This window comes from Schistocerca piceifrons, chromosome 1 (genome assembly GCF_021461385.2).
Source record: "Schistocerca piceifrons isolate TAMUIC-IGC-003096 chromosome 1, iqSchPice1.1, whole genome shotgun sequence".
In the NCBI taxonomy this organism is placed as follows: Eukaryota; Metazoa; Arthropoda; class Insecta; order Orthoptera; family Acrididae; genus Schistocerca; species Schistocerca piceifrons.
Genome location: NC_060138.1, coordinates 342,129,630 through 342,148,262, shown reverse-complemented (window position 1 = coordinate 342,148,262; position 18,633 = coordinate 342,129,630). Strand labels below are relative to the sequence as shown.

Here is an 18,633-nt window from a genome sequence, read left to right as displayed (position 1 = left end):
GACCCACATCTGGCCCAACTCATATACTTTTACCTCTCTTTAATTTAGTTCTCATGTCAGCAATTAATATTGCCTTCAGTGCCTCAATTTTACCACTACTTTATACTTTCACAATTCGATCAAACACTAACTCCATACAGATTCTCTCTTGAACATGGTAATGACGACCTCACTGTTTAGTCCCTTAACCCCACAACCAACCAACCATAATGTGTTATGGGGCTCATTCTCTGCCTGCCCAAGTGAAGTTATAGAGAGCCTTGTGATATCTCAGGAGCTATGTGTGCTCAACATGGGCAATCCCATACATTTCAAGGCTTCTACTGAGCCATCCTCAGCCATAGAGCTCTCTTCACTCCCCAGCCCTCATGATGCATCTCAGTGGGAAGTTATTGATGATCTACATTCCAGTGATCATTTCAGACTCTGGGATCCATCTACCATATACCATATGGAACAGCCCTTGAAGGGGGATCACCAAGATGGATGATCAGCAGTGAAAACTGGATTCTGTACAGCCAGCTGGCATGTTCGAACAGTTGAGACAGCATCTAGGAGTAGGTAGACTACATCACAGACTGTGTGAATGACCTTTCCCCTGATGTATCCATCCCAGTGTCCTCAGGCCATCTTAAAATTTAACCTTTATGTTGGTGGAATGGTGAGTGCAGCTCAATTAGTTGAGTCAGGTATGTGGCTTTGCACTGGTTTAAATACTGACAAATAGCAGAATACTACACAGCCTTTCATGTAGCAAGGGCCAGTGTGTGACTCGTAATCAAGGAGAACAATAACAGCTCATGGCAAGTGCACCTATACTCTATCGAACTTCTTCAGCTGCTCTACAGAAGAATGTGAAGCCATCAGGAGGTGGTCTGGTAAATGCAGCTCGTTGCCTGTAGCAGTAGTGCTGAAGCAGTGATATTTCCAAACAACACCCAAAGACGTCACCCAAACTATGGCAGAGAATTTTGCTCTGGCTACTGCCACTGCCTGCCACTATTCAGCATTTTGCCTTTGCTGTCTCAGTCAGAATTAAAATGTCATCAGCAAATCTCAAAGTTTTTATTTCTTCTCTCTGAACTTGAATTACTACTCCTTTTTTTTTTTTCAGTGTGCAGATAACACCCAGGACAGGCTGCAATCCTGTCTCACTCCTTTCTCGAGGCAGAACATTCAGTAATGTTAGTAGGTTACAGAACATGAAAAGTGTTGTAACGTTGTAGTGTGAGCATGGGGAATCAAATAGCAAGCAATACAAGTGCCTCCACATCTAGCCTAGTGAGGTTGCCTCGCAACCTAGACAAATGGTGCAGCAAGCACTGTGCCATCTGCACATCAGCCCAATATAAGCCTGGTACACCAGGCCCTCGACCTCGCGCAGATTTACCTGCTTATTATATGCTCACCATGCGACTGTGTAGTGATGTATTCTAGAGTTATGGAACTTTATGTTGTCCTCTTATTTCATGCAGTGTTATTGTGGATTTCTTATGTCCAAGCAGGATAAAACTTGGTTGGCATTACTTCTGTAATTGTCTCCGTTCAGCATTGCGACATAAAGAGAAATGGTAGTTGAAGCTAGATATTGTGGGATTCAATGAGGTGTGGTGCCAGGAAGAACAGGATTTGTGATATTGTGTGTACAGGGCTATCAACACAAAATCAAATTGGAATCACGTAATATTTGTCTATTAATGAGCAACAGAATAAAAATTTGGACAAACTATCATGAACAGCATAGTGAACAGATTGTCATAACCAAGAGAGATACAGAACAACATCCTACCTCACTATTGAAAGTATACAAGGTGTATTCAAAAACACTGCCTGCACAAGTGTTGGAATTTGCATACGCAAAGCTGACTTAAAAGAAAAGTATAGCGCAGCCGCCAAGCCCTGAGGGTGTTCGGTGTCTCTAAAGTCAGTAACCTATTTTGCTTGGGTTCATGGCAGATACTTTTTGTGTGTTTTATTACCAACATGTTTCATCAAATCTTTATAATATGAGCATTTTACATATGAATTAGTTTTATGTTTGTATGATTTGTTATTTAAAAGCCATGGAAAAGTGGCAGTAGCTCTGTAAATATTGGTTTGTGTGAAACTGATACATAACTTTTTAATTCTTTTCAGCTGCTTGGTTTTTCATATTCATTGAAAAGTTACACTTTGCTTGGCCACCAGCTTTACTGATGATGCAAATATTAAAAATGTTCAACCAGATATAAGATATTCTTCAGTGAATTAGGATGCAAAAAATTTGTTTATAGTGGGAAACTAGAATTTGATAATAGGAAAAGCAGAAGAAGGAAAACAAGTGAGAAATATGGACTGGGTCAAAGGAATGAAAGGGGAAGCTGCTTGGTAGAATTTACCATAGAGTGCAATTTAATCAATGCAGGTACTTGGTTTAAGAATCACATAAGAAGGTGTTATACCTGGAAGAGACATTGGAAATGTTTCAGATTTATTCACTCACTCCTTTTGTAAATCCCATGAATGAGGAGAATCTTTGAGAATGTGGAAAGAGTCAAGGTATACGACAACAAAAGACAAGGAAATCATAAAAACTTAATCTGTGTACTGTATTAACAGCAAACTATCACTGTGCTGCTTAATGCTATTTATGCTTGAGACAACTAAATTTAATTGAGTAAATTGGAAGTAAAGCTGCTGCCTCTCATTTGTACCACATAGCTGCTGTTTACCTTCACCTGGTAGCTTTACATTATAGTGGTATTTTTCAAAGAAAAAGTGTGTTATTAGTATTTTACTAGTTGTCATGCAGCATCAGTATGAATGTTACTGCTTGCCCTGTAGCTAACAGAACTTTTCAGTCCCTAAATCTATATGTTCAGATAACTTGTAGAAAGAGTGGCTAATCAGGTACATTTTTAATTTTCTTTGGAACTGGTAGAAATTCCCAACTTCTTGCTTTATTTTAGACAGGAACTTGGTGAATATGTTGACACCTGAGTACATGACTCTATTCTGAACAGTAAACAAGGAGACAGAGTCTACATGAAAGTTATTTTGGTGTTACATGCAAGTTATTTTGGTCTCTTGCATTGTGACTGTGTAAATCACAGTTCAGCTAAACAGGTCTTTTATCATCAACAAAAACCATTAAGGATTAAATACACTGATGGAAAAAAGATTGCAACACCAAATAGGAGTTGTGCGACATGAACAGAAGTTGGTAGACTTGTTTCTACATCTGAAAGATGTTTATTCAGATTTCTCACCAGTCACATAAAAATGGCACTAGTAGTGCCACTATGAGGATACAAATCATGTTTGCATTAAATACACGCTGTAACAATCATGAATATTAGTTACTGTTGAGATTGGACATGATAAGTTGATGTTAGTCAAGAATGCCTTTAAGGAGGAAAGATGCCATTATCAGCAACTCACTGAGTTTGAATGAGGTCATGTAATAGCCCTACAAGAAGCTGAATGTTCCCCTACAAGAAGCTGAATGTTCCTTCTGTGATATCACAGAAAGGCTTGGCATGAATGTAGCCGCTGTACACAATTGCTGGCAGTGGTGCTCACAAGAATTTACGGTCACAAGAAGATTGGACTCTGGCCGGCCACATGGCACTACCGAGCGGAAAGACTATTGTGTTCGGGGTATGGCTCTGGTGCATCACACTACATCTATAGCAGCAATTTGAGCAGCAGCTGACACTGCAGTGACACAGCAAAATGTTACAAATTGGTTACTTCAAGGACAGTTCCAAGCCAGATACCCTGTAGTGAGCATTCCTCCAACCCCAAACCACTGTGAGAGCTCATTGGAGGGTGGGCTGGTCTGTTGTTTTTTTTCTGATGAAAGTTGTTTCTGCCTCAGTGCCTTCCGAAGGAAGAATCTATTCTAAACCTAATCTAAATACTGATAGTAATTCTGAATGGGGTAAAATAGAGTGCAATCGCTCACAAACCATGCAGGGGGAAACGGATACCACTTAATATTTTTCATACAAAAAATACTGATAATACAGAAAATACTGATGAGCAAGAAAGGGATAATTAAACAGTTACCAACCGACTGGGGCACTGAATCTCCAGACTCTTAAGAAAGGTAATGGCAAAGAAAGTTAAGCAAATAATCACTGGTGTGGCAACAGAAAGTTGTTACACTTCTCCACAAACAACAGTTCACGAGAAAATGAAATGAATCAGAAAGCACTGAGTTTGCAGTTACTTAATCTGAAATGCCTAATTTTGAAAGCAAAGTTAAACAAAGCTACTGGTTAAATAAATGACTGGGTGTAACTGAAACTACGTTGTGTAAAAAAATTACTTTCTGTAACCTCAGCATAACATAATGCAAAATTTGGAAAAGGGCAAGCAATTTACTTTTAATTATTCAAAAATTGAATTTGATTTCCTTTAAGCAAATGAGCAGTTGAATTTACTTTTAACATACAAGCAATAAGGTACTTACCAAGCCAGCAGAAATCACTTGCTAAGCTCAATACAAAATAACTGAAATTGCCCCCTCTTAATTTGTGCTGTATCTTTAGTTATTAGTTTTGCCAATGAAATTTTACATTACTTTGAGTGGAGTTAATACCCAAAATTGCAAATTCGTTAAGCCTCTGTCATGCAATACAAGAATGAACAGTTACTGACGCAGCAAAATTTAGACTGAAACTGGTCATTAACAAACAAACAAAACTGGCAGTAAATAGTTAATCAATTTTCATATTTTTACAACACTGGGTGATTGTATGGAAAGGAAAGGGACTCTGTGTGGCAATAATGTCTGAGGAGGACAATGACAACACAGTTGACCTACAAGTTTTGACTAATGCAGTTTACTATTCAAGAAAATTATTAAACTTTGTGAAAGAAATGTCACTGGGTAATGCCTGTACAATAGTAGTAATACTCTGTCTGTTAACAGTCCTATGATGGGGACTGATGACCTCAGAAGTTAAGTCCCATAGTGCTCAGAGCCAACAGTCCTATGTTGTTGTAGCTGTGCAGACGACGGAAATGTAGCGAACGACAATGCAGAACTGCTGCCATATGCAAACCACGAGTCATTTCCAGAGCCACGGATAATTATGAGACAGCCAATTGTTAGAATTGTAGCTTCCTGTGCCTGTCTGCTCCCACCGTGCTCTCAAAACTCGAAGCTTAATGAAGTAGGTGTGTCCACACTCCCATGATCATAGCTGCACACTGCATCTGCGGGAGTGCCGAACAAACAGTTCCGCACTCTTTCGTGACTCAAGCTGCTCTGCTTCCTCTTGCTCACAGCATGACAGACACACTCCATATGCAAAGATAAACAATGACACATCTACTGCCGCTTCATCGTTGCTATTGATACATTCAAATAAAGTTCCCTTGGCTGTTACCCAGCAATTTACAGTATTTACAGTTCGTTATATACAGTCAGAAATAAATACACTATTATGTCAATTATATATTAACCATAGTTTCTGTAATAAAGCTTACAAATTCAGAAGGTATTTTATCTATATTTTCAGTGTTACAACAGACTGTGACTATAATAATGAAGTATCTCACTGTGTGGGACTCGTAACAATTGTGCAAGTGATATATGGATGTTTGGGACAGTCATGAAGGCATGTCAGGATAGTTGAAATGGTTAAGGTAACTGTGGTGTCACCGCCAGACACCACACTTGCTAGGTGGTAGCCTTTAAATCGGCCGCGGTCCGGTAGTATACGTCGGACCCGCGTGTCGCCACTATCAGTGATTGCAGAACAAGCGCCACCACACGGCAGGTCTAGAGAGACTTCCTAGCACTCGCCCGTGTTGTACAGCCGACTTTGCTAGCGATGGTTCACTGACAAATTATGCTCTCATTAGCCGAGACGATAGTTAGCATAGCCTTCAGCAATGTCATTTGCTACGACCTAGCAAGGCGCCATTATCAATTGCTATTTATCTTGTGATGCATGTACCGTCAGACCGATGTTCACCAATTATGGATTAAAGTTAAGTATTCCAGAAGCTACGTACCTTTTTTGCTAGTCTCATTTCCTTGGCCTTGTTCCAGACCTCACGCCAGCCTGCGTGAGCTTAAACGTGTGCCTATCAGCTTCCCGTCATAGTGGATTGGCTGTCGTGCCTGTCTACAAAAGTAACCACTCCCGTAAAGTGGGAAATCCAGGTTTGAGCCCCTTCCTGACACAAATTTTCATTTGTCACAATTAAATTGTGCAGCTGAAGTCTGATCATATTCAAAATTCCAAATACGTTTCTTCCTTAGTAAAAGTGGTCCCACTTGTAAGGGGTTGTGAGAAAAGTTAATAAAATCTTAATAGAAGAGGATATGAAACCAAATTTGCATATGACATACCATTATGGTTGAGAAATGAACGTGCACTAAGTGATTTGCCCCCACCTGTATACAAAGTTCTGCATGTTCTTGATGTTGCTGCCAGAGTATTGGATTTCATGGCAGATGTTCTCATGTAACTCAATGTGGCAGCACCTGTGAAATGTGGCAACAATGAGGTTCTGTGAGCTTTGTGTGGGTCTCACACCTTGCATTTGTGTGGCATGGCTTACTGTTCATGGTTTTCTGCATGACTTGCTCCTGTATTGATATTCTGTTCAAGAGTGTGTGTTTCTTGTGAAACAGTATTGCAGAAGAGATATCTTTAAGACACATCAGTGACTGTTTTTAGAATATTTTGGTGGTCTATGTAAACCATCTAAATACTGCATCCAAGGTTTGGTGACAAAATGGAGACAAAGGAAACATTGCTAGATCGGCATGGAGACAGAGGGAACATTGTTAGAGATGCATGGTGTGAGGCAACTGCAGTTATCAGATTGCAGGAATATGGACTATTGCATAGAATATGACATGGGGCTCCTAAGAAAGCAGGTGTGAATCCCTATAAGTTTACAGTTGTTCATAAGCTGTTGCAGACTGATAGTGATAAATTCCTAAAATATTGCTATTGGTTTCAGCATTATCACTGAAAAAGCCGGGAATCTGGTAGTGCACATGCTACAGTAATGAAGTGTGCTCTCACTTGTCAGGATATATGAACACACATTTAGGCAGTAATGATAACCCACTTGCAGGTCATTGAGGAACCTCTTCATTCATTTATTCTGTGCATTAAAACAACAGCACATCAGCAGGCCTCTTTTGACACTAATGTCACCAGTGAAGTCTAACAACTAGTTTGTGAATCATTTATTTGGATGATAAGGAACTGACACTTGGCTGCTACCAACAAGATGGTGCACCATGCCACATCACATGTATAAAGTGAGTACCACTGTCTTGGAGTCACTTTTCCCTGGCAGTGTAATTTCCACAGGATTATAGCCCTGATGCTCGCATAAGTTGCCCTCCCTCCCCCCTTTTTTGTGTAGGATCACATTACAGGTAATATGTAAAAGAACAAATCATGTACCATCCACCATGACATCTAGACTGTTACACTCAATACTCTGGCAGCAACATTCATAAATGTGCAACACCATGTTGAATTTGTGATGGGAGGTGACTTCCAGTGCTTCTTGTAATGTACCTTATTTTGTCAACCTTGAAAATACGTCATGAACAAATTTTGTTTCATATGCTCTTCCATTAAGTTTTTTAGAACACATTTCCCAGGAAACCTTATGACTGGGACGCCTGTTAATATATGTGTACTAATAAAAAAAGGGCTGCAGGGAGTGGAGTCACTGTTGCATCTTCATTTTACCTCTTAATTTGGAGGCAGATTGCTCCCAGTGGTAACAGCAAAGTGGGCATTTATTCTGGTAATAATCACTAAATTTAGCTGCAAAAATAATTTTCTGTATGTGCAAGTGTGTGTCAGAGATAGAAAGGGGAGAGAGAGAGAGAGAGAGAGAGAGAGAGAGAGAGAGAGAGAGAGAAGAGTACTATATTTGGACAAAACAAATGGAATAACAAAAGTGGAAAGGATGGATGATGAGTGAGGTTTAGTGAACACTTACATCAGGAGGCTTGACATAATGGAGGATGTGCAGGGGAACCAGTTTCAATAGCTCTGTGTTGTGAGTCTGTTGCTTTGGGGTTGACAGGCATCCAAATGATATGGATATTGAAGCAGCATTAAAAATGACAATATCATGCTGTTCAGTATGACAAGCTATTAACTAGTTTCATATCTCTTGATACAGTTCTTATTGTTTCAAACTAATCAGTGTAAATTTTATGAGAATAAATGATTTGTTTCGTTCTCTCTTCAAGCTAAGAAAATAAAAGCAAAGCATCTCACAGAATTTCATAAACATTTAGATATGGATGATTAAAATCACATGCAACTGATTTTTTTTTTCTTCAGTAGGAGGTTGAAACTATAACTCATGTAAGTTTATTTTGTCTATAGTATGATACATTTATGAGGGTATATTAGTTATATAGTAGAATAATAATAGTAATTTTTCTGATTTCATGCATGTCCTTGTTTTCTACTTGAAGCTTGTTTTATGAGAAGTACTTTTCTAATTTCAGGGTAGCTATTTCCAGGTTGGGGACATAGTCTCTGTGCAGGACATTGATGGTGGGTTATATTATGCCCAAATAAGAGGTCTCCTTACAGATCAGTACTGTGAAAAAAGCTGTGTTCTGACGTGGCTCATTCCTACCACTGCCAGTCCTGATCCCAATGAGGGATTCGATCCCTCAACCTACATAATTGGTAAGTAAGCAAGCAAGCTTACACTATATAAAAGATCCTCCTCCTCTTTCTCTTCCCCTCCCTCTATCCCCCTCTCAGATTCTCTGCTCGTACATTTGCTTTTGTGTGTGTGTGTGTGTTTGCTTGTTTGTTATATGCTATTACCCATTATTGTACAAGTCTTTGCACACATTGGTTTTATAATTAATATTTTGGATTCAGAGAATTCAATAAATTGTGTATGAGATTGACTTACCTTTAATTAGAAAGTTTGTTCTATTTCTCTTATAGTGAGTAGCTGCTGCAATTTCACATAGACATCAGGACTATTTCAGTTAATTGCACCCAACCTAAGTTATATATTTTAGGTGAATTAGGTCTTCAGTGAGAGCATTAAATTAAACTTCAAGTATTGTTTGAACTCGTTTCCTCTGTTCTGTTTGTTTCATATGTTGCATGTAAGTTCTCTGTGATATAATTTGTTTTGACATGTTCAATTTCTCCATGTACAAATCACACTCATCAGTATATAGATTTCGTATATTGTCGACAGCTAGTTTTTCACAATTTGGGATTACTGTGCATTACGATCTTGTTGATTATGCCTGGTTAAGCAATCTCTCTCTGCCCCCACCCCCTTCCTCCTCTCCAATCCTTGCCCCCCTGGCCCAAATTGCTTAGATGTTTTCTGAAGTGAGTGATGTGTATTTTGCCTCAAATTTTTTCCCAGGAATTCAATTTAGGTTGAAGGTTAACTGATTTATAGATTTTCCTGTTTGACATCCCCATAGTATTATTCAACTTTGACATTTCTACACCTCTACAGAAGTTAAGAATATTTTACAGACATGATGATGAAATAGCTTTTTGTATTACAAATGGTTTTATATAAATTCATACCAACTAATGTACATAGTAAAAAATTTTCATTAAAGGTTGATTTATTTTGCTTTAATTATTCCTCTTGCTAGGAGGTATAAAGAGTTAGTTATAAAATTATGGCACACTACACTTTCTCATTGAAAAATGTGGCAACATGTTGACCATTTACACAATAACTCAATTACTTAATGATTTAACTCTCTCTCTCTCTCTCTCTCTCTCTCTCTCTCTCTCTCTCTCTGTCTCACACACACACACACACACACACACACACACACACACACACACACTTCGCATCCATGTCACAACAGATGTTCAGAGTGACCTCCATGGGATGCATCTGTTGTGCAGGATACACATAATCGTATTATGGGTTATAGAGTGTTGGCTGGGCACCTGCCTTGAGCTGGTACTAGGATTCATCTCAATATCCTGTAGAGCTTGGTCCTTCAAATCTGGTGCACACACAGTCTGCAGCCTCCCTGCATGTTCATCTGTCTGAGGACCCATTATCACAGAAGTGTGATGTGGTTGGTGTCTGTAAGGGTACAGGTTTTGGTATAGCCATTCTGCTTCTTGATCATTTCCATCTGCCTGGATGTACATAAACACTATCTTGGTTTGTTTCCAAAAGAAATACCTGACCATTCTGTTGCTTACAATGTGCTGCATCTATCACACAGCCTACATCACACAAGGAACACACAGCACGTGTCAGAGGACTATCATTCATCAGTGGCATCTACTGTGGCAGTTATGCGTTTCCAGACACATGGTCACAGGATCTTCCTTGCTCTATTTCCAGTCAGGAATCCATCCCTGCAATTTGTCAGTTTTATTAATGTTCACCCACATGTGGAATAAGTGTAATGTGAAACTTTTGCCAGTATGCCAAACTTTTAAGAGCTATCTACAACAGATTCTAGAGTGGATAGTGCATATTATTCTTATTGAATGCTTCCATGAAACAAACTCATGTTACTGAGTGATAAGTTATAGCAGAATGTGAGGCAACAAAACATTAGCAAGTGAAAATGGGAAAAGTAATTCAATCTAATACAGAATTGCAAATGTTACAGAGCTTAGACCACAGCTTTCCAAACTGGGTGCATCAGCATGCCGATATGATAGTAGTAGCATCAAGGGTGCCACTAAACTAGTAAATTCAGAATGTAAAACAAATGAAAAACTTGTGCTAAAATAATTCAATCCATCCTTTTCTGTTCATGTAGTGTAACCATAGAATGCATATTAAACAAGTGATCTGTATATCTAATTCCAGTATTTTGTACATGTTACTTCCAGTTATGGCACTAGATTTCTCTCCTCTTCTGGTGCACACCCCCACTCTCTGTTGGCCCATGTCTTAACAAGCTGTTCAAGGGCAATAGTTTGAGGTTGGACGCTTTTCCCTCAGTCTGTTTCATTGTTCCATTCATGACATGTCATTATTTTACTGCTTTAAGAGTGATATATTTTACGAAGTCGTCAGGTATGGGTGAGGGGGGGGGGGGGGGAGGCAATTTTGAAATGTTTTCACTGACATATAAATCAACAGTTTGTAACAAAATACAACCATTGATTCATGGCCATTACATGTGATTGAAAAAGAGGTTGAATGGATATTTCTCATCACTCAATATAAACCAGTATGATTTGACAGAATTCCTTTTACACTTTTCAGAACTTCAACAACAAAGAGGAAGAACCAGCAGACCTGAAGAACAACTGCTCTTTAAGTACCAAATCTCATATTTATGTACCCTCACTTAAGTAAAAGTTAACTCATAGTCTTGCTGCATTTCCACTCCAGCAGAGATCCTTTCTTGCAGGAATTCCACTTGGTCACTGTGAGCTGCAGGACTGACTGTTGGGGAGCTATGGGGGCCACTGTCCGGCAGGCCATCTGAAGGTCTAGCTATCAGGGCACTACCTAAGAACAGATTGGCATCTGTAATTTTTTTGGCATGACACCACTGCTGCCCATGTCCATTCCTGTGACCAACTTCGAAGCTGCTGATCTCTCTCATACCAGGAGGCCACGGTGCTTCTCTGCATAAGCTGGTAGACGCATTTCCTGTGTGCAGTCCACGACAGGATTGTAGGTACCTTGGTCATCATCTACAGGAATCTGTTGGTTGTCTTGGGCAGTGCAGATGGCGACACTCGCTAACTCCATGGAGCAAAGATCTCATGATGACTTTGGTGCTGACACTCTTAACTCTGCTGCTGCCATTGTGGCTATGGACTGCCCCTGGTCAGCACATACTAGGCAGGCACTTAACAGCTTGTGGTCCCACCAGCAATGACTGCCTAAATGTTGGTACATCAACTGTTGTCTTTTGTGGACAATAAATGTTTGGTTTTGTAATACTGTTTTAATAACACCTTCTGGCATCAGACAGGCATCTACCCCCTGAGTTGGTGTACCCACATTCCTTGTGTGGTCAGCTGTTGACTTTCTCACCTGGAACCATCACCCACCATAGAGTCTTACTGCCAGGTGTTTAATGTAGAATTGTACTGTTCCTAGAAATGAAATATTGATGGAAAGGTGTCTTGTGAAATGTTATGTATTAGAAAGGTGCCACCATGAGGAAAAGTTTGGATCTGTTATATATATCTTCCAGTCACGTTCTTATCAATATAAAAACATAATAATAGAGGGAAACATTCCACGTGGGAAAAATATATCTAAAAACAAAGATGATGTAACTTACCAAACGAAAGCGTTGGTATGTTGATAGAGACACTAACAAACACAAACACACACACAAAATTCAAGCTTTCGCAACCCACGGTTGCTTCATCAGGAAAGAGGGAAGGAGAGGGAAAGACGAAAGGATGTGCGTTTTAAGGGGGAGGATAAGGAGTGATTCCAATCCCGGGAGCGGAGGTATACACTCGCGTGCACACACACATGCATCCATCCGCACATATACAGACACATGAAAAAAGTCTGTATATGTGCAGATGGATATGTGTGTGTGCACGAGTGTATACCTGTCCCTTTTTCCCCCTAAGGTAAGTCTTTCCGCTCCCGGGATTGGAATGACTCCTTACCCTCTCCCTTAAAACCCACATCCTTTTGTCTTTCCCTCTCCTTCCCTCTTTCCTGATGAAGCAACTGTGGGTTGCGAAAGCTTGAATTTTGTGTGTGTGTTTGTGTTTGTTAGTGTGTCTATCAACATACCAACGCTTTCGTTTGGTGAGTTACATCATCTTTGTTTTTAGATATAAAAACATAATAATTTTGAATATTGAATTTCCATTATGATTTACCGCCATCCATTATTTCTAATGGTGTGGTCAGGCATTTTGCTGTGCAGTATTGCTTATGTTGTGTTTATTTAAGTTCTGTGACACTCCATTTGTAGCCAACTGGCCCTAATAGGAGTTACATTTTTTCCCCAAAATTCAGCCAGCTTATGGCCTATTTGCGCAGTCATTGAACCTTCAACTATCGTTCTTATTCCTTAATTCAGAATGGAGCAACTCTATCATCAATATTTGGAAATTAGTCTTTGTATATGATTGAACAGTGCAGCAGTCTGTGAGTGTTGATATTCCATTTAGGTAGCAACTGTTACGGTACTCAGAGTTACATTATTTTATGCCATTACAGGCACAGATTTTTTTCAAACTAAAGAATAAAATGTACTGTTTATCAATAAATGGTGACAATAAGAAGAAGTTATCAACAAACTTTGGAATTTGATACAGTTATGATGGAGATGTCAATGTCATAGTTCTTAGTTATGTGATGAGTACATCTGCTAGAGAATATGAAAGAAGTATTGATCGGAGGAAATCTAATATACATCTTTGGTTCACATTAGAGAATAAACTGCTAAGTATCATTTCATCATAAAACTCCTGCAAAGGGCCAAAACCTGGGACATAGCCTGAACTTGAAGCTAGGGTTCTTTCCTTTCGTAGAAGATAAAAAATGATGACGTGCGTAGCTCTCGACAAATAATCCTGAAAAGGCCTTGGACATTGCAAAGTTCTTAAACATATCACAGACAATATTCCATAGGAGGGTCAATTGGTGCCATAAATTTATGCAGAGAAGTGGCCCCTGTATCCAGCAAAGTACTCCTATTGCACAGAGACTGATTTTATGGAGAAACCATTCCATGTAATCTAAATGTGGCAGTGGCACTCTTGCCACATACACATGTCAGTTGTGTTAATAAGATACCCTTCTTTCGAAACATGCTGAGTAATACAGCATGAAGTGCTGCAACACCATGTGACATAGAATCATATAATGTCTGAAGTAGTGCTGGAGTGAACTGACACCATGAATCATTCAGGGCTATCCATAAATCCGTAAGAGTAGGAGGGGGTGGAGATCTCTTTTGAACAGCACGTTCCAAAGCGTCCCAGATATGCCCAATAATGTTCATGTCTGGGGAGTTTGGTGGCCAGAGGAAGTGTTTAAATTCAGAATGATGTTGCTGGAGCCACTCTGTAGCAATTATGGATGTGTGGGATGTCACACAGTGTCCTGCTGGAATTGTGAAAGTCCGTTGGAATGCACAATGGACATGAATGGATGCGGGTGATCAGACAGGATGCTTATGTATGTGTCACCTGTTATAGTCATATCTAGACATATCAGGGGTCCCATATCACTCCAACTGCACACACCCCACACCATTACAGTGTCTCCACCAGTTTGAACAGTCCGCTGCTGACATGCAGATTCCATGGATTCATGACATTTTCTCCATACCCGTGCACATCTGCTCAATACAGTTTGAAACGAGACTTGTCCGACCAGGAAAGATGTTTCCAGTCATCAGTGCTCCTACGTCTGTGTTGATGGGCCCAGGCGAAGTGTAAAGCTTTGTGTTGTGCAGTCATCAAGGGCATATGAGTGGGCTTTTGGCTCCAAAAGCCCATATTGATGATGTTTCATTGAATGGTTCACATGCTGACACTTGCTGATACCACAGCACTGAAATCTGCGGCAATTTGTGGAAGGGTTGCACTTCTGTCATGTTGAATGATTCTCTTCAGTTGTTGGTCTCATTCTTGCAGGATCTTTTTCCAGCTGCAGCAATGTTGGGGATTTGATGTTTTACCAGATTCCTGATATTCATGGTACACTTCTGAAATGGTCGTATGGGAAAATCCCCTTTTCATCGCTACCTCAAGATGCTGTGTCCAATTGCTCATGCGCAGACTATAACACCACATTCAAACTCACTTAAATCTTAATAACCTGCCATTGTAGCAGCAGTATCCAATCTAACAATTGCGCCAGACACTTGTTGTCTCATATAGGCGTTGCTGACTGCAGGACCGTATTCTGCCTATTTACATACCTCTGTATTTGAATATGCTTGCCTATACCAGTTTCTTTGACACTTCAGTGTATAAAGGGACACAGAGTATCTAATTAAGTGTCATATTGGCTATTACTAAACGAGTAGGAAACCTCCCCCCTTTGTTATTCTGAATTAAAAAATTTTCCCCAAAGAAAATTTCTGTAAGTGGTTAGTGATCCTCCATCAAGTAAAATGCATGGACGACACTACAGTGATGAAGTAGTTAGCTGCTGTTTGGAATTACAGACTTGTGTGCAGCTCAGTAAGAGAGCTATACTGGTATTGAATGCCTTTAAAAATCCCCCTCGCATGTGAAGTAAAATACTGGGTGCCCATAAATTCTTTATGACCTATGGCTTTAATAGCTTTAAAAATGTATTAGGTATTGATGAATGGTTTTCAACATGTGATAAGAAAACTAGTAAGGTTTTTTTTCCTTATTCATGCTCATCAATGTGTGCACCCGTAGTGGTGCAGATAATATCTAGTTATAATTCCATTTCTCTCCAAATACAATTCGAGGTCTCCATGGTGATATGTTCAAATGCACCGTGAATGCATGGCTTCAAGTCTTGTAGGACTCTGACCATTGTTTGGTACACCAGATCCTGCACAGGAAGTAGTTTTGTGACACTTAACGGTATTAGACATCGTGTGTATGAACCAAGCCACACAAGGAGCTTTCTCCTGTGTCATCCACATTTTATCAGGTTTTCAAGATCAATATTGCATCAGCTGGACAGTAAAAAGAGCCTTCTGAGCTATCTTATCACATATTGAAAGCCATTTGTTAATATCTAGTTTTAAAGTTATAAAGATAATTAATGGACACACTGTATGGAGTTGCTGCATTTGAAGACAGACCTAGTTGTTATATCTGGAATTATGATTTCAAAACTACAGATGATTGATGCTGTCATTTTTACAATATTATGAAAAAGAAAGTTGCTACTCACCATATAGCAGAGATGCTGAATTGCAGATAGGCACAACAAAAAGACTGTCCCCTACACAACCCCTGCTCCCATCCCCTTACCTCATGGCTCATACCCCTATAATAGACCTCGATGCTAGACGTGTCCCGTACATCCTCCCACCACCACCACCACCACCACCACCACCTACTCCAGTCCGATCTCAAGCATCACCTATCCCATCAAAGGCAGAGCTACCTGTGAAACCAGTCGTGATCTACAAGCTAAGGTGCAACCACTGTGCTGCATTCTATGTGGGCATGACAACCACCAAGCTGTCTGTCCACATGAATGGCACCAACAAACTGTGGCAAGAAACAAGTGCACCACCTGGTTGCTGAGAGCGCGGCCAAACATGACAGTCTTCATTTCAGTGAGTGCTTCACAGCCTGTGATATATGGATCCTTCCCACCAACACAAGCTTTTCTGAATTGCGCAGGTGGGAACTTACCCTGCAATATACAGGGTGGTCGGAAATTCCTGTTACAGACTTCTAGGACTTGTAGAGGGGAGTGAGTACATCGTACTTTGAATAGGAATCCATGTTCAGAAACATCATCCAATGAGGCTACAGAGCATCAAAGTTATAGGCACGGGCGTCTGTAAATGTACGTATACACAGGGTGATTCTGTGATGATGTTACAGACTTTCAAGGATGATAGAGAACGATAAATGTATTAATTTGAAGTAAGGATCCCTGTACTGGAAACAAACGAGTAGAAAGTTATAAACGAAAACTGTTCTGATACCTCTGACAGTTGAATACATGTACCGGATATTGTGTTACGAAGGGTGTAGGGCTGGTAACTTTCATTGGTGGTAGTGTGGACAAAAACAAGAAAAAAATGTCCAGTAAATGCTTGCTCTAAATTGCATACCTGAGGAGCTATGACCATTCGTTCACCTTCGCTAATGTGAAACACGTCTCCTCTACTGAGTAAGTGTTCATAGCTGTTATGATACACACTTTAGAGCACACATTTATTGGATGTTTTTTCTCGTTTTTGTCCACACTACCACCACTGAAAGTTACCAACCCTACACTCTTCGCAACACAAGAATCGGTACATTTATTCAACTGTCAGAGGTATCAGAACAGTTTTCGTTTATAACTTTCAGCTCGTTCATTTCCGCTACAGAGATCCTTACCTCAAATTAATACATTTATTGTTCTCCATCTTCCTATAAAATCTGTAACATCATCACGGAATCACCCTGTGTATATGTACAGGGTTATTACAAATGATTGAAGCGATTTCACAGCTCTACAATAACTTTATTATTTGAGATATTTTCACAATGCTTTGCACACACATACAAAAACTCAAAAAGTTTTTTTAGGCATTCACAAATGTTCGATATGTGCCCCTTTAGTGATTTGGCAGACATCAAGCCGATAATCAAGTTCCTCCCACACTCAGCGCAGCATGTCCCCATCAATGAGTTCGAAAGCATCGTTGATGCGAGCTCGCAGTTCTGGCACGTTTCTTGGTAGAGGAGGTTTAAACACTGAATCTTTCACATAACCCCACAGAAAGAAATCGCATGGGGTTAAGTCGGGAGAGCGTGGAGGTCATGACATGAATTGCTGATCATGATCTCCACCATGACTGATCCATCGGTTTTCCAATCTCCTGTTTAAGAAATGCCGAACATCATGATGGAAGTGCGGTGGAGCACCATCCTGTTAAAAGATGAAGTCGGCGCTGTCGGTCTCCAGTTGTGGCATGAGCCAATTTTCCAGCATGTCCAGATACACGTGTCCTGTAACGTTTTTTTCGCAGAAGAAAAAGGGGCCGTAAACTTTAAACCGTGAGATTGCACAAAACACGTTAACTTTTGGTGAATTGCGAATTTCCTGCACGAATGCGTGAGGATTCTCTACCGCCCAGATTCGCACATTGTGTCTGTTCACTTCACCATTAAGAAAAAATGTTGCTTCATCACTGAAAACAAGTTTTGCACTGAACGCATCCTCTTCCATGAGCTGTTGCAACCGCGCCGAAAATTCAAAGCGTTTGACTTTGTCATCGGGTGTCAGGGCTTGTAGCAATTGTAAACGGCAAGGCTTCTGCTTTAGCCTTTTCCGTAAGATTTTCCAAACCGTCGGCTGTGGTACGTTTAGCTCCCTGCTTGCTTTATTCGTCGACTTCCGCGGGCTATGCGTGAAACTTGCCCGCACGCGTTCAACCGTTTCTTCGCTCACTGCAGGCCGACCTGTTGATTTCCCCTTACAGAGGCACCCAGAAGCTTTAAACTGCGCATACCATCGTCAAATGGAGTTAGCAGTTGGTGGATCTTTGTTGAACTTTGTCCTGAAGTGTCGTTGCACTGTTATGACTGACTGATGTGAGTGCATTTCAAGCACAACATACGCTTTCTCGGCCCCTGTCGCCATTTTGTCTCACTGCGCTCTCGAGTGCAACCTGATGTGCGGCTTCAGCCGAACAAAACTTTATGAGTTTTTCTACGTATTTGTAGTGTGTCGTGACCATATGTCAATGAATGGAGCTACAGTGAATTTATGAAATCGCTTCAGTCATTTGTAATAGCCCTGTACATTTACAGATGCCCGCACCTATAACTTTGATGCTCTGTAGTATTGTTGGATGATGTTTCTGGACATGGATTCCTATTAAAAATATGATGTACTCACTCCCCTCTACAAGTCCTAGAAGTCTGTAACAGGAATTTCCTACCACCCTGTATGCTACGTTCCTGTAACTCTCGTAGCCTCAACCTTCATTAGTCGTTGTCAACACCCATCCAGCCTCCC

General features: G+C 40.3%; 1 protein-coding gene across 6 annotated transcripts in view; it reads left to right on the top strand.

Moving 5' to 3' along the window:
• Window positions 1-18,633, top strand: part of LOC124795512 (GATA zinc finger domain-containing protein 1) — a 63,244-nt gene that overhangs the window by 39,709 nt on the left and 4,902 nt on the right. For 2 of the 6 annotated variants that reach the window (XR_007016717.1, XM_047259586.1), the window contains exon 3: window positions 8,495-8,681. Coding sequence is in view for 2 of the 6 variants with exons in the window: in XM_047259586.1 (XP_047115542.1) it covers window positions 8,495-8,681 (187 nt within the window). In the remaining 4 variants the exon portion in view is untranslated. Of the gene's footprint in view, window positions 1-8,494; window positions 8,682-11,226; window positions 11,282-11,358; window positions 11,648-18,633 lie in introns of all 6 variants that reach the window. The other 4 variants (XR_007016713.1, XR_007016718.1, XR_007016714.1 and 1 more) reach the window with 4 other exon arrangements.